At 40.4% G+C, this 16575-nt stretch overlaps 1 protein-coding gene across 2 annotated transcripts in view; it reads right to left on the reverse strand.

Annotated features, from left to right (window-relative positions):
- Positions 1–16575, reverse strand: part of Vopp1 (VOPP1 WW domain binding protein) — a 77237-nt gene that overhangs the window by 36945 nt on the left and 23717 nt on the right. Inside the window, exon 2 of one of the 2 annotated variants that reach the window (XM_090332856.1) lies at positions 2162–2220. The exons of the other annotated variant lie outside the window; for it this stretch is intronic. Coding sequence (XP_090188982.1) covers positions 2162–2220 — 59 coding nt within the window. The remainder of the gene's footprint in view (positions 1–2161; positions 2221–16575) is intronic. 2 annotated transcript variants of the gene reach the window in all.

The following is a 16575-nucleotide window of genomic DNA, read 5'->3' on the forward strand; positions in this document are numbered from 1 at the left end:
TCTTTTCTTTCTTTTTTTTCCTAGTCCTGGATCTTAAACTTTACCACTTGAATCACAGCTCCACTTCTAGTTTCTTTTGTAGTTTAGTGAAAATAGTGAGTAGTTAGGATTACAGGCATGAGCCACTGGCACTCAGTTACAGATATTTTCTGAAGGATGTAGAACTCATAGACAGGAAGGGCCAGCTACATTATATATTTCCTGTCCAATTATCCAATATGCAAGAATATACGTTTCTACTATAACACGATCTGTGTGGATTCAAAAAAAACCCTCACATTTTGCAAGATTCAATCCTAAAAATATCAGAGCTTTTGGGGGAAATTCAATTGAAATACTCTATTCAAAATCTATCAACTTCACTGGGTGCTGCTGGCTCAGACCTGGAATCCTAGCTCCTCAGGAGGCTGAGATCTGACAATCATGGTTCAGAGCCAGCCTGGGCTAGGAAGCCCATGAGATTCTTTTTTTTTTTTTTTTTTTTTTTTTTTGTAGGTCGTGGGGCTTGAACTCGGCCTGGGCACTGTCCCTGAGCTCTTCAGCTCAAGGCTACCACCCTATCCCTGGGCCTAGACACTCACTGTCCCTGAACTCTTCAGCTCAAGGCTACTGCTCTACACTTGAGCCAAGCCACACTTCTTATTTTCTAGAGGTTAACTGGAGATAAGAGTCTCAAGTCCTTTTGTTCCCAGCCTGGCTTTGAACTTTGATCCTCAGATCTCAGCCTCCTTAGTAGCTAGGATTACAGGCTGTGAGCAACCACACTGGCTTAGCCTATGAGATTCTTATCCCCAATTAACTATTAAAAGAGACACGAAAGGAGCTTCAGCTCAAGTGATAGTATGCTTAGCCTTAAACAAAAAAGCTCAGGGACAGCATCCAGACCCAGAGTTCAGGCCCCCAAATTGGCATTTAAAAATATTAAAATCTTCAAAACAACCAGTAACTGAAAATCTGGAGTAGTCAATTAGGCACAAAGGCCTGTGGGTCTCTACATAGCTAGTGGCTAGCACAACAAATATCAAAAATACATAAAAACAATCCTTCAATAAGAGAAAGCCTCTCAAACAGCAGAGTGGACAAGAGCTCTAAGACAATAGCCACACAAGGGTACAACTATATCTGTCTGGGGAGGGGACTTCAGGGAAGGTGACCATTGTGATACACACACACACACACACACACACACACACACAGAGGCAAGCATACACACACATCTATGTATAAGAACACATGGGGGATAAGATAGGTGCTGGTGACTCATATCTATAATTTGAGCTACTCAAGAGGGTAAGATCTAAGATTTAAGGATGGCAGTTTAAAGCCAGGCTGGGCAGGAAAGTCTGTAAGACTCATCTCCAATTAACCACCAAAAATAAGTCAAAAATGGATCTATGACTCAGATGGTAGAGTGCTAGGCCTTGAACAATAAGGGATGGGGCCCAGGCTGTGCATTTTAGTTCCAGTACTGGGACAAAACAATAAAAAGAAGCAGAGCTCGGTTGCTCACACCTGTAATCCTAGCTACTCTGGAGGCTGAGATCTGAGGATTGTAGTTCAAAGCCAGCCCAGGCACTAAAGTCCATGAGACTCTTATCTCTAATTAACCACCAGAAAACCGGAAGTGGCGCTGTGGCTCAAGGGGTAGGGCCTTGAGTCGAAGAGCTTGGGGACAGTGCCCAGGGCCAGAGTTCAAGCCCCATGACTGATAAATACATACATACATACATACATACATACATACATACATACATACAGAGAGGGAACAAGGCGGAGAATGAGAGAGGAAGAGAGAGAGCGGGGAGAGATGGGAGCTCCACTAAGGCTCTATTTTGTCCCATTCAAAGTCATAAGTTGGTTCCTATTATCTTTGCCTTATTTGCTAAGGAAAATTTAACATAGCAAAATAACTCCTACTAGCTACTGATTATCTTGCTCCTTTTAGCAGTCACATTAGAGCTAGGCTGCCTCACAGAACAGATCACACAGTATTCATGTTCATATCTTCATTTGAGTGGTCGCTGTCCAGGAGGGAGACACGCTTGAAACAGGGTGAAAGCTTTCCCTATTGTATAACTCAGCCCTCCACTTATTTAGGAAATAATTCCTAGGCAGTATTGCGATCACAAAGTCAAACCAGCAGCAAAGTGTGGATACTTACATATAATATGTTGGGTAGAGTCCTTCAAAATACCAGCAATGTTTTTTGGCTTCTGAGCACTAGAAATAGAAGCAAGAGAAATGTGGTTAGTGGTAAGTAGCTTGCATATTGCTGGGAAGAGTGTACAAAGGTTACAAGGAAGGTGGAGAGGATATTGCTCAAAACATAAAAAGCTGTGGGATCAGAGAAGGCAGTTAGAGGGAGAGACACCTCACTTTCTCATGAGTTTCTTACTTCTAAAGTTTGCACAAGCTGGGCAACTGGATGCTCACATGTATAATCCTGTCCTACCCAGGAAGCTGAGATCTAAGGATCATGATGTAAAACTAGCCTGAGCAGAGGTCTGTGAGATTCTGTGTGTGTGTGTGTGTGTGTGTGTGTGTGTGTGTGTGTTTAATAGAAGGGTTATATTATATTCACCAGATAAAAGGTGCATAACTTCACAAACCCTTTCTCATGACATGGTCCCCATCTCCCTCCCACCCTCCCTCTGTCTGTGAGATTCTTATCTCCAATTAATCACCAAAAAGCTGGACGTGGAGCTGTGGCTCAAATGATCAAGCATCAGCCCAGGCTTCGAGTTCAAGCCCCAGTACTGGCACCAAAGCAAACAAAAAGTTTTCATGAGGTAGGAAAAACATGTATTTTTCTAGCTTTTTGTATCTTTAAAAAAAACTGAGAATAAAATTTTCATTAATGCCAGGCATAATCCTAGCTACTCAGGAGGCTGAGATCTGAGGACAGTAGTTCCAAAGCCAGCCTGGGCTCTAAAGTCTGGGAGACTCTTAACTCCAATTAACCACCAGAAAACCAGAAATGGCGCTGTGGCTCAAGGGGCAATGCGGTGCCCTTAAACTGAAGAGCTCAAGAACAGCACTCAGGCCAGGAGTTAAATCCCCACGACTGAACCCCCACCCCCCAAAAAAAATTCATTAAGCTTTCCAACTTGGACCTGGCAGAATGGCTTCCACTGAAGGGTGGTGAGTAGGACTGTTCTGTCATCAACAAGGTGGTAACTTGAGAATATATCATCACTGTTCACAAGGGCATCCAGGGCACAGGCTTTAAGAAGCCTGCACTTGAACAGACAGTTTGCCAGGAAGGAGACAGGGACCCTACATGTGTACATCAATACCAGGCTATCTGGGCCAAAGGAATAAGGAATGTCCCATATCAGACACATGTGCAGTGATCCAGAAAAGATAACAAGGGTGAAGATTCACCAAACAAGCTCTATACTTTGGTTAAATCACATTCAAAAATCTATTGACTGTCAATATGGATAGACAACCCAGTGTCAAATAATAAAATTGGGGGAAAAAATTAAAAAGGTAAATGACAGGGGCCATGAGTGTAGCCTGGCATTAGAGTGCTTGCCTAGCATGAACAAAGCCTTGGGTTCGATTCCTTGGTACCACATACATAGAAAAGGCTGGGACTGGTACCATGACTCAAGTGGTAGTGCTCTGGCCTTGAGAAAGCTCAAGGACAGGCCCTGAGTTCAAGCTTTATGACTGACTAAAAAAAAAAAAGGTAAATATAAATGACAGATAATCTGTGTGTGTGTGTGTGTGTGTGTGTGTGTGTGTGTGTGTGTGTGTGTGTGTCTGTGTCTGTGTGTGTATGTGTGTGAGTTATGGGGCTTGAATTCAGAGTCTGGACTGTCCCTGAATGTTTGGTGTTTTGTTTTGGTCTGTCATGGGACTTGAACTCTGGGCCCCGGCACTGTCCCTGAGCTCTTTAGCTCAAGGCTACCACCCTACCTCTTGAGCCATAGTACCACTTCCGGTTTTCTGGTGATTAATTGGAGAAAGAGTCTCATGGCCTTTTGTGCCCCTGCTGCCTTTGAACCTTGATCCTCAACCTACTGAGTAGCTAGGATTACAGGTGTGAGCCACCTGCACCCAGATGACAATCTTTAAAAAAAAAAAAAGTTAATGGTACAGGGGCTCTAACTCAGGACCTCAAGCATGCTATCAATAAGCACTTTACTCATAAATAGTATGATACCTCAGGTTCATAAAACATATATGAAATAAAGCACTAAGACTCCTATTTCCTTCCATGTTTCTTTTTAGAAGACATTTCTGATGATGTTACCATTTGAAAGTCTTCATGTTTCACAGTATCCCAAAATCCATCTGTGAGACCATTCATTCTGCACTGGAGACCTATGTCTGCTTGAGTCAAGACATGCCCTCAACAACAGATATGCTCTCAAACACAAGGAAAGAAAGAGAAGGAGAGGACAGGGTAAGATGATGAACACCTGCTGGGTGGGGATTTCCTTTAAATCCTACTTCTGACATGGTGGATGTGAGAGCCCCAAATCCAAAAAGCAGGGCAAAGAAGAGCAGATGAATCTGAGCTGATCTTAAAGTAGAAGGCGAATGATAGCCTACTGGCTCCTTTCCCCTCCCCACAGTGAAGAAGACAAGGCAAACTTAACTACTCCGGGAGACCCCAAAGCAGAAATGCTCTCACCTCACCCAAGCAAGGATTTTCTGAAATAGCTCCACTAATCTCACTTATTTTTGTAATTTACCACTTCTTAAATAGATGATCCAACTTACTAGCCTCTATGTGTGTAAATAAACTTTTAAAACACTGTAGTGCAAAGGTACTAGCAGCAGGAACTCAGGTTTAAAAAAAAAAAAGGCAAGGAAAAAAAATGTGCTTTGGGCCCCACAAGGGCTTACTGTCTTCAGAGGGCACCCAGATTGCCCAGTTCCTCCATTTTCCCCAGTCCCAGCAGGTATACGAGGAGGGCCTCCTGCTACAGCTTAACCAAGAGAGAAATAAACCCAAACTCTATAGCATGCCAAGGCAGAAGTAAATTCAAATATTCTGTGTTGCTCTGGCTAAATTAGATGGGTTACAATGCTAGCAGGGAACAGTGAGCTTGATGGAATGTGCTTTAAGACACTCAGAAGCAAACTCAGCTGGCCTTCAGTGACCCAGTTTTATTAATGAGAAATGAGTTTAATTTAGCCTAGGTTACCTCCTGTCTACTTCAAGAAATGAGGTTCAGACAGCCAAAGAAATCAATTTTATTTGGGCAAGAAAGAGCAATTTCAGGTCTCTGACCCAGGTTATAATTTGTTTCACCAGTCCTCTGGGGCTAAACTGAGAAACAGTGTTTATTCCTTGTGGCATTTTAAATGGATCTTCTTAATTACCTATCACCACCAAGGAAGAGACAGGCAAACTTCCATAGAATTTGACACCCAAGGTCTACATAATTGGGAAACAGGCTTCCTTGGTGGCTGCTGGCACCACCCCTTTTTTTTTCCTGCAGCCTGGCTACTCCTGCAGGCAGCTCTGCAGGAACAACCCATTTCCCTGCAAATGACATAATTTCATTCTTTCTAATGGTTGTATAAATATAAAATGCCATTGTATATAAGTACCACATTTTTGAGATCCACTATGGTGGGGCATCTGGGCTGTTTTCATATTGTGGCTACTGTGAATAGTGCACCAGCCACCTGTTTGTTACAGCAGTCCTATGCCTCCTGACTTTCAGGGTAGCATCGACAAGAAAGAAGTGAGCCTGGTGCTGGTGGGTCACACTTGTAATCCAAGCTACTTAGAAGGCTGAGATGTAAGGATCAAGTTTGAAGCCAGTCCAGGCAAGGAAGTCTGTGAGACAATTATCCCCAATTAACCACCCAAAACCAGGAAGTAGTTCTGTGGCTCAAAGTGGTAGCAAATATTTTACATTTTAGAAAGGATTCTTTTCATCTAGAGAGGAAGTGTTTTTATACTTCTAAATTTGCATTGTCTCTAGACTATGTGAAGAGCAGGAATACCATGTGATGCATTTAAAATGTATAGCCTTGACTTTCTTGAGATAGAGTCTCCCTATGTATGCCAGGCCATCCTCCAACTCACTATCCTTCTGCCTCAACCTCCCATGTGCTAGGATTTTACATGAGCCACTATGCCTGGCTCATGTAAGCTTTTGAAATTTTCTAATATTTAGAAAACTCTTAATTCTTTTTGGTAGGTGAACTATTTAAAACAGCTGTCTTTTGAGAGGATGGATAGACAGGTGGACAGGATAGATGGTAGTAGATATAGATGACAGAAATAGACAGCTAGAACAGTATATGTATAACAATGTATTGCATAACTATAATATCTAACTGAAGTGAATACAGGACATCAGTTCTGTTGACAGCCATGTAATATGAAGAATACATAATTGTGAGGTCATTAATTCATTGAAAAATATGAACAAGGCATCATAAATTTTGGTCATTTTTGCTGTTAACTCTTTCCTTCAATAAACAATTCAACACCAGGTATCACGGCACAAAAGGAACAGCCCTTGAGATCAGAATGAGCAGAATGCTCTAGAGGAGCAGGGAGGAGAGACAGGGCAAAAGAGATACAGACAGACGGAGACTGAGAAACACAGAGAGAAGAGAGAAAGACAGAGACAAAGACATAGAGATAGAGACACAGGGAAACAGAGAGAGAAAGACAGAGACAAAGTGTGGCAGAGCCAGAGAGAAAGAAAGAGAGAGATGGAGACAGAGAACAACAGAGAAAGAAGGAAGGTGGAACTTGCTGGGAACAATCAGGATTGAGAGCCACACTTTGGCTTTCAATACAGTTCATATCCTCCAAGAACGATAGGATTTGCCTACCAAGTCCAAATCTAGCAGAAGCATCAGGATGAAGGCAGAGCCAGAAAGATATAGATAGCCAGGAGGCTGAGATCCACAGAGGAAGTTGAGAACAAGCAAGGAGAATTTCCAGAACCATAGCCAATGATGGTGGACTGAGAGGTGGTCCTTCTATAAGCTAGTATGTGGCCTAAGAAAAAGTGGGAGGAAAAATAAAAACACTGTGATTCCCTTGAAAAACATGAAGTGAAAAAGCAAAGGACTTCTGAAGAAAGATTAACCAAATAACCAGACACCAGTCTCTCACTGCTGTGCTCTTAAAACATAATACACTCTGACTTTCTCTTAAGTTTTCACTTCATGAAGAAAATGATAAGAAATTATGCCTTGCCTGGACAGATCTAATTCATCTGATCATTTAGCCAACTAACATCTTGGTTTCTCCATGTGAATCCTGAAGTAAGCTTTCTTTTCTTTTTCTTTTTCTTTTGTAAGTTATGGGTCTTGAACACAGGGCCTGGGCATGTCCTTGGTCTTTCTCAAAGCTAGCACTCCACATGCCACTTCCCATTTTCTGGAGGTTAACTGAAAATAAGAGACTCGTGGACTTTCCTGCCCAGGCCATCTTTGAACCATGATCCTCAGGAAGCTTTCTTAAGCTTAGAATAAATGATCCCTAAGGTTCATAAACACAGACGACATGCTTCTAAGTTGGTTTTCTGTTTTGTTTTGTTTTTTACCAGCCCTAGGGATTGAACTCAGGGCCTGAGCTCGTGCATGCTAGGCAAGCACTCTACCAATAGGCCAAACTCCCGGCCCTCAAAGTGTTTGTAAAAAGAACAAAGCCTTTTACACACACACACACACACACACACACACACACACACACACACACACACACACAAATTGTAATTATATAAGCCAAGAAGTCCAGTCAATTTCAGGGTATTTGTCTCCTCAAATCTTTGAGCTGCAGCTTGAACTCATGGCCTGAGCGCTGTCCCTGGGCTTTCTCAAGGCTAGTGCTCTACCACTTAAGCCATAGCACCACTTCCAGCTTTTTTCTATGTATGTGGTACCAAGGAATCAAACCCGGGTCTTTGTGTATGCTAGGTAAGCACTCTACCACTAGGCCAAACTCAGAGCCCCAAATCTATGCCTTTTATAAGATATTACCAACATTTCCTAAACAACTGTTCATCTACATAAATAGAACCTAGGTTTGTCTGTTTTCTGTTACTTATGCAGCATGGTTAGTGGCTATGACACTGAAATAGGCTTTGGGCAAAACAGTGTAATGTTTCCCTCACATTTACAATGGATACAATCCATAAATATCTGTTTCCAACACACTAGTTATTAACAAAGTATCCAGGGTCCTGAGGAAATCCTCTTGTCAGGAGCAACTCAATTGAAGGAATCTACAATTTCACCTGGGATGGTCTGTCAAGTATGCCTCTATGCAGGGAAGAAAAAAAACTGGAATCACTATAGATGTAGCTAAGCCATCCTAAAGATAGTTATCCTTATTTAGACAGGATCTAAATAAGCCCCAAAGAAAAATCCTTGCTTATCTCCAACAGTAATCTTCACACTGACAGAAACTCTTCTCCATCTGTGTGTGCAGAATATGAGAAGACCTATGATACCAGTGAAATAAAACAGTGAGTCCTTTCCCAATCCCCAATTAAGAGAATAAAACAATAATGATAGCTTATACTTGTAATCTTAGCTACTCAGGAGGCTAAAATGTAAGAATCATGGGTTTGACATAAGAAGGGATATCAATGTGTGAGAAGTAATGCACCCTCTATCTGGCGAATATAACTGTAACCCCTCTATACATTGAAATAAAAAATAACCCCCCCCAAAAGAATCATGGGTTTGAAGCTAATCTGGGCAGGAAAGTCCAATTCACAAACAAAAAACCATTAAGTGAAGTTTCGGCTCAAGTAGTGCCAGCCTTGAGTGAAAAAACTAAGAAACAATGTCTAGGCTGTGAGTTCAAGCCTTAGTACCAGTACATGCTCACACTTAATTGTGCATACACACACACACACACACACACACACACCAAATAGTGCTATTACAGTAAGACATGATTACTTGACTTTGTAAGATCTGAAGTCTGTCACTTTAGGAAACACAGGACTGGCAAGTTAGGTCTAAGAAACTCAAACCAAAGTGGATTTACATCTAAATTCTACCTTTGCTCCTTTGGTTCATTCAGTACATGAGATGAGGTAGGACTCAGAGATGAGTAACAAACAGACTGAAAAACCAGTAGTTCACTAACAGAATGAGGCCCTCTGACATGAAAAAAAAAAGGAAAGGAAAGCTTCTTGCATTACTGATTATGGCAATAACAGTTTTAGCCATAGTCTGTGTCCTAAGCCAGAGAGTCTGAGATTTGCTTTGAGATGATAGGATAGGCCATAGGAGCTATCCCCCTGACACTGGCATTGTCAAAGGAGAGTGGCTCCTTACTGTGCCACATAACCATTTTCCCATCCATGAAAGGCTAAACCTAACACAAAGGCTAGGAGATCCCAGCTGCACTCAGTTATAGCTCAATTAGGGACAGTCCTTCCTCCTACACCACCCAAACACATGACAAACTCAAGGTCTAATAACAAAGGGAGTCCCTTAGTTGCTGGAGGAATAAAGACAGAAGACATCAAGACTAGAATTTATGCAGGGGATGGCACATAATTGTCTTGGGATCTCTGAACTTCAATTAATAAATAGGAGTAATCACGCTGTAAATTCCCATACTGGAATTCACATCTGTTTGCGAAGTGTTAATTACTTAATCCTGGCATTTATGGATAGCCTACACTTTTATTAGTATACCTAAGTTGTAACAAGAGCAGAGTCACTGTGACATTTCTGCATATGCTTGCAATGTAGCCCTGTTTCACTCTTATCACTCTCCCCTCTCCTATTCTCACTTCTTGAAACAACTTCAAAAGGTTTCATTATTCTACTTTTATACATGCCTATCAACTATGTTCACAATATTCATCCTCATTCACCCTGCTCCTTAGCCCTCTTTTTCTGGTTAATGGCAAAAAGCAGTGCTACTTTACATATAGAATATCTATTACTCACAGACACTTTTCATATAAGAGCTCATGACCATCCTAGGAACTACATAGAAAATCCATGTACAAATGAGCAAATGAAGGTCTCAAAGAGGTGAAATGACTTCCAAAGGTAACCCAAGAAACATGCACAAAGTTGGGATTAGATTTAAAGCATGTGGTTTTCAATGTATGTATTTTCTCTGACAGGAAAGGGAGGTTGCAATTTCCTGTATCATCATAATGCATAATTTTGTCCTTTGGAATATCTGCTAAATCTTGCATGAGGAGCTGAGATTTACTGTAAGTAAAGTTTTAGAAAACCAACATCTTCAAACCCCCCAAAATAATTCTTTTGATTTATTAGAAACAATCTTGCAGCATCCTTCAATTCTTACTGCTATCATTTTTACACATCTCAAAGAGCAAAAACAAGGCACATGGGGGTACCCAGAAATCATCACTAAAAAGTCTACCTCTCTGCTCAAAAAGACTACACAAGCAAACCAGAGGAAAAGAGTTTAAAACTCATGCAGTAAGCAACTCATGAAAAAAAAATCCTCTTTCAAAAACTCTCAGAAAAGTTTTAAATTGCTGAAAGCACTTAGAGATAACAACTTAGGTCACAGAACAATATGAAATGAATGGATGAACTTCAGCCAAAAGGGTCTGTGTGACAATTTTTCCAAATACTGCTAAATGTCATTCATTCAAATCCTGATGACTAGAAGATTTAATTAAAATGGTCCGCAAACAGCAATAATAGATGGAAATGATAGTGCTACTGTTATTATTTGCTGGCAGTAAATGAATATAATCGACCTTAATTATGGACCGAACTGGACAAAAGCACTAAACAGATGTCTCCCTACTAAGAACCAGAAAGCCCCTCCTCCTTTGAATGTTGTGGCATGAATAAAAGGACACATTAAGAAAAAGATCTCACTCTGTAAGCACTTGACATGATCTGGTCATCTTCTTTGGTAATACCAAAGGAAGAGACTGTGAAATGTTCAAGAAGGTTTATTTGAAAACTTTTGATAAATTTCAATTTGTCATTAAAGGACAGGAAAATATTAACAAGGCTAGTTATTTCCATCTACTGTGTCCCAGAAATACAGTAATACATATACACTCCTCTCCAGTTGGGCCTCAAGCTCTGCCATCAAATCTAAACCTTCATCATTAGACTAAGGGACAATTACTTTTCAGCTTTGGTAAACACAAAGAGTCCATAACAAGAAGTACACTACCCCAATCATGTGACTTCTATTTCAGAAAGTATATCAGAGTTTCTACAGACATATAAATTCATAATAAATCCTTCTCTCTGAAAAGATAAGAATCATGGTTGAGTAAAATGCTACCTACTGAAGTAAAAACTCACTAATGTCTCCATGAACAGTGGTTGTACTACAAAGGCCTTAGAAGTATCTGCACTAGCCACCCAATGGCTAAGGCAGCCTCTAGTGTAGTAACAGACTCTCGTGTGGGGAAAATAATGTGACTCAAAATTCCATTTCCATTTCAATAATACTTACCTTGGTTTATGACACACCTATTGCATCCTCTTTCTTTTTCAGTACAAGTTCCACATCCCCTCAATTCTGAGAATCTGGTAATACTACCTACACTAGATCTTTGCCATAAGGCTAAGAAGCAATGGTATCTGGTAATAGCTAAAACAAAAATAAAAAGCAATTTTCTTGGACCTAGGAGATTTATGCTTACACTGATTTAAGCATAAATGTTAAGGGAGTAGGTTTTCACAGACAGATTTGGGGGGAAAGAAAGGGTCAGTTCAATACTGTTCTCCATTACTATGTATTCAAAAGTATAATTATCTTCCTTTCTCTGGGGTTACAATTCAAGACTTCCAGTGGATGCCAGAAACTGTGGTTAAAGTTCCAAGTTCAATTTGTTGAATCATTTCTGTTAGAAACAAACTCACAGGAGTGCTTCCTAAAAGCTAGTTCAGCCAAGTACAGGTGGCTCAGCTGTAATCCTAGCTTCTCAGAGGCTGAAGTCTAAGGAAAGCAGCTGGAAGCCAGACTAGGCAGGAAAGTCTGTGAAACTCTCTCCTTCAAATAACCACCCCCCAAAAAGCTCAAAGAAATAAAGCAGTAGCCTTCAGTAAAATTGCTCAGGGATAGTGTTCAGGTCCTGAGTTCAAGCCCCACAACTAAGCAAAAATGAAAAAAGAAATCCTCAAGATTTTCTCTCCAAGGTGCCACTGACCTGACAGATATATCTCTAGGGCATCTCAGGCCTCCTGGACACAAGACTGGCCTGTGTGTCCACTTCTGATGCCTCATCTCAGGCTTTCAGGTCTTTCCCTATCTCCACAAAAGCTCTGTAATTTTGTTTCCTAGACCTTAGGGTTACTAACATACCCCTATATCAACCTCATTGTACCACACATCCATTTCAACTAACTGCTTTCTATTCATCAAATATCTTTGTAAACACAAATCCACCAAGAATATTAACGAAGGCGATGGAAACAATCCAGATGCCCTACTGCAGATGAATGGATACAGAAAATGTGGTATATATACACAATGGAATTCTACATAGCCAACAGACAAGATAAAATAATGGCATTTGCAGGGAAGTGGATGAACCTAGAGCGAATCATATTGAGTGAGACAAGTCAAGACCAAAGGAACAAAAGGCGCATGGTATCCTTAATATGTGGCTATTAGATCCAAACAGTACAAGAGCGAGGACTCAACATTTGCATACCCAATGCTATGGACATGGTATTGGAAATATAAACACAACTACATAAACATAAAAACTATGACTCTATAGACATAATGTTTTATTACATAAATTAATATGTATCTGTTATACAAACCCTTTGCCTAATTGTGATTATGTTCTAAAAACTAAGTGTCAATGATTGTATAAAGAGATTCCCTTCTTGAACACTCGTTTGTTAAACATGTCATTTGAAATATGATGTAAAAATCAATGTTAAATTCTTTAATAAAAAAAAGAATACTAATGACCACTTTCCTTTCCTCAAGCCATCTGGGCCCCTGACATTTGAAACATTTGAGAATTTCCTATACTCACTGTGCATTCAGCGGCTGAGTGTTGCGCTGGTTTGAATATGGCTTACATTTATCATCCAAGAATTCATGAAAGGTAGATGGATCCCCACAGTAGTGACGTAAGAAGTGGGGGACCTTTTTAGTCATGGGGCCCAGATTATTAGGTCATTTGGATGCTATCCTCATAAAAGATTAATGTAGCTATAATAGAAACCCATTACTTCCCATGAGAGTAGGTTATTAGCAAAGATCAAATCTGATCCCTGAGGCCCTGTGTCTTCCCGTCTCACTATGTGGCCACCTCTGCACATGTCTGTTTCTCTCCTTACTCTGCCATTATGTTCTGATGTAATCAAGGGAGCCTCTGCAGTCACTATGCTGTGATATAGACAAAAGGGCCTCCTCTACTGAGTTTGAAAAGATTCTGCACTTTTGACCTCTAAACTGTGAGCCAGATAAATACTCAGCCTTGGCACTAAAGTTGGTGAGACTCCTATCTCTAATAAACAACCAGAAAAATGGAAGTAGCACTGTGGCTTAAGGGGTAGGGTGATAGCCTTGAACTGAAGAGCTCAGGGACAATGCTAGGCCCAGATTTTAAGTCCCACGATCAACAAAAAAAAGTTGAAAGAATAAATTTTTTTCAATTTTGATCCTTAGGCATTGTTAACTGTATAGTTCTTAAAAAGATTTCTAAAATAATATTTTAGTCTTTTGTAGTGTTGGTCCTCTAGCTAGGGCTTGAACTTAGGGCTTGGGTGCTGTCCCTATGCTTTTATAGCTCTCCACCACTTGAGCCACATTTCCATCTCCAGCTTTTTGATGCTAATTGGAGATAAATTCTCAAGGACTTTCCATGGCTGCCCAGGTTGGCTTTGAACTGTGATCCTTAGATCTGTGCCTATGGAGCTGGTAGAGTTACAGGTGTGAGCCATCAGCCTCAGACTGCCCACTATATTTTTACATTTATTTATTTTTTTGCCAGTCCTGGGACTTGAACTCAGGGCCTGAGCACTATCCTTGGGCTTTCTCAAGGCTAGAGCTCTACCACTGGAGCCGTAGCACCACTTGCAGCATTTTTCTATGTATGTGGAACTGACCAATCAAACCTGGGTCATTGTGCATGCTAGGCAAGCACTGTACCACTAGGCCAAATTCCTGGCCTATATTTTTACTTTTTAAGTGCTTAATTTTCAATTCACACTGTTATTTGCAAAAATCTAGGTTTAAGTAACTTCTCTCAGACTAACTTCTTAAATTTTTTGAATCAGTTCTCATTTCTGACTTGGTAACCATATATTCTTAATTCCTTGTGATAGCATAGTGCATAGAGAGTGCTTTGACTTGTCAGTGCTAAGCTAAATTATCTTCATATTGCCTGTTACTCATTTGTGCTACTTTATTTTCTATTTTTATTTCTCTTGTAATAAATATCTTTATTACTTAGTTTCAATAGGTTATTTGTAACTAAGTTTATTATGAATTGCAAATGAAATATGTGTTTGTTTTTTACTTTTGTTTTTTGGTTTCACAAAAAATCATGTATTGAATTATAGCCGTTTTCTGTTTGATTCTTTTTAAACTTGAGTTTTGTGTTTTTCTTTCAAAATGTGGTTACATTAATGTCATACATCTCCTTATTTTTGTTTATTTTGTCATTTCATTTCATTTGTCCTTGTGGTGTTAATGCAATAAACATTCCAGTTGTTCACCAAAAAAAAAAAAATACTCAGCCTTGGGTAATTTGTTATAGCAACAAAAAATGCACTAATACAAGGTATTCATTTCGACACCCTCCCCTCTCCTAAAAAGGAAACTAATGACCAGTCTTTAAAGAGTGAGAGGAAATAAGTACCCATGGCATTATGGACTAAAGACCAGAGGGCTCTTCTCCACCCCTGCCCTTTCATGTTTCATGGGTTGAGTGTCATGATCTTGCCCACTCATGAATATTTTGGTTATTGACTTTTGTTCTCTCTGACCCTCCTCCATGTTTTACTCTTCATTTTTTCTCTTACTGAGTACATAGAGAAGTGGGTCTTTTCTTTGAATGATGTAAATAAACAAGATTTGTGATGCCCCAAACAAGTCATTTCTCAAAGAATGTAACTCTGTATTCCATCTCCACTTGCTAATCTTTCTAATAGTAGTCACTGCATCTACCTTGCTAAAAGCTGAGATGGAGATCATTTCCAGCTTTTCTTTTAAGGGATGGAAGGGGAAAAGATAATATGGCATCAGAGTGACAATGAAAATATAAGAGTACAAAACTTTCTAGAAACACATTAGATAGACATCCATTGGCTATTACTACTAACTTACTAGATTCTGTTAACAAGGCTGTCAAAAGATAATCATTTGATTCTTCATTTATTTGTTCACTTATTTTTAACAGTACTAGGGTCTCAACTTAGTCTCATTCTTGCTAGGTAGACATTCTACCACTTAAGTGATGCATCCAGCCCATTGTCTGTCTGTCTACTTAGCTAGCTAGCTAGCTCTAGTCATTTCTCCAGTCTCGTATTTTTGCCAAGGCTAGCCTTGAACAATGATTCTCCTCTATCTATGACTTCCTGAGTAGCTGAGGTCTCAGATCCACATGACTACAGCTGGCTTATTACGCATTTTTCCCGGTTGGCCTAAAATATCACTGACCTCTACCTTCTGACTAACTGGAATTATAGTTGGAGCCAAGGCACTTGGCATTACTAGTATTTTTACCTTATGGCTTTCTATTTAAGCCACACCTCCAACCCTTTTTGCTTTAGTTATTCTCCAGATTGGGTTTCATGCGTTTGCTTGGGCTGGCCTCAGACCAAGATTCTCCTATGTATGCCTCCCATATAACAGGATTACAGGTTTGAACACCACACCTGACTTGTTTTTTTTACTAACTCTTTGCCAGGGTTGGCCTTATACTGTAATCCTCCTATCTCTGCCTCCCTAGTTGCTGAGATTATAGGCACAAGTCGAAGCGCCTAGCTTTATTGCTTCACTTTTTTGTAAGAGTATTTACACTGTCTAGCCTTGGTCAGTGCACAATCTAGTGATGCTCACCTATGGCTTAGTCAATTTGTTGAGCCAAAGGAAGGGACTTTTCCCCAGCTGTGGAAAGGGACCTTTTTCCAGGTATGTGGAACCATCTCACAGGAACTTCATACCAGACATTGCTAAAACTGATGGCTTCCACGCATCCAAACGCTTTCCACACACACTTCCTTACACCAGCCAAGTGGCATCTGCACTCCTCTTCTTTCTACTGCATCCATGTGTCTTCCAGTCCTGTCTCCTCCCTCACTGCCTTGCCTTGCCCTGCCATTAATGAATCATCCTTGAAGTCATCAGTGGCCAGAAGATGAACAGACAACATGTGTGAGCAGGCTGGTGAGAGGAAGAAGATACAAACAGAGACCAGAAGACATGGGAAAGCTGGGCCAGCGCCAGAGTCACTCTAGCATCCCAGGGAGCCCTCAAGACCTTATTGCTTTTGCACAGGAGAGACATATAGTTGAAAAAAGGCTTCATGTTCTAGTTTTCTATTACATCACATTGAACGCTCTTCTTCTTTAGAACCCTATCCTAAACCCTAGGCCAGGCTTCAGCAGGTTCAACCATCAGCCAACTACTGAAGTATGTGA

Source organism: Megascapheus bottae, chromosome 5 (genome assembly GCF_031878675.1).
Source record: "Megascapheus bottae isolate mThoBot1 chromosome 5, mThoBot2.hap1, whole genome shotgun sequence".
In the NCBI taxonomy this organism is placed as follows: domain Eukaryota; kingdom Metazoa; phylum Chordata; class Mammalia; order Rodentia; family Geomyidae; genus Megascapheus; species Megascapheus bottae.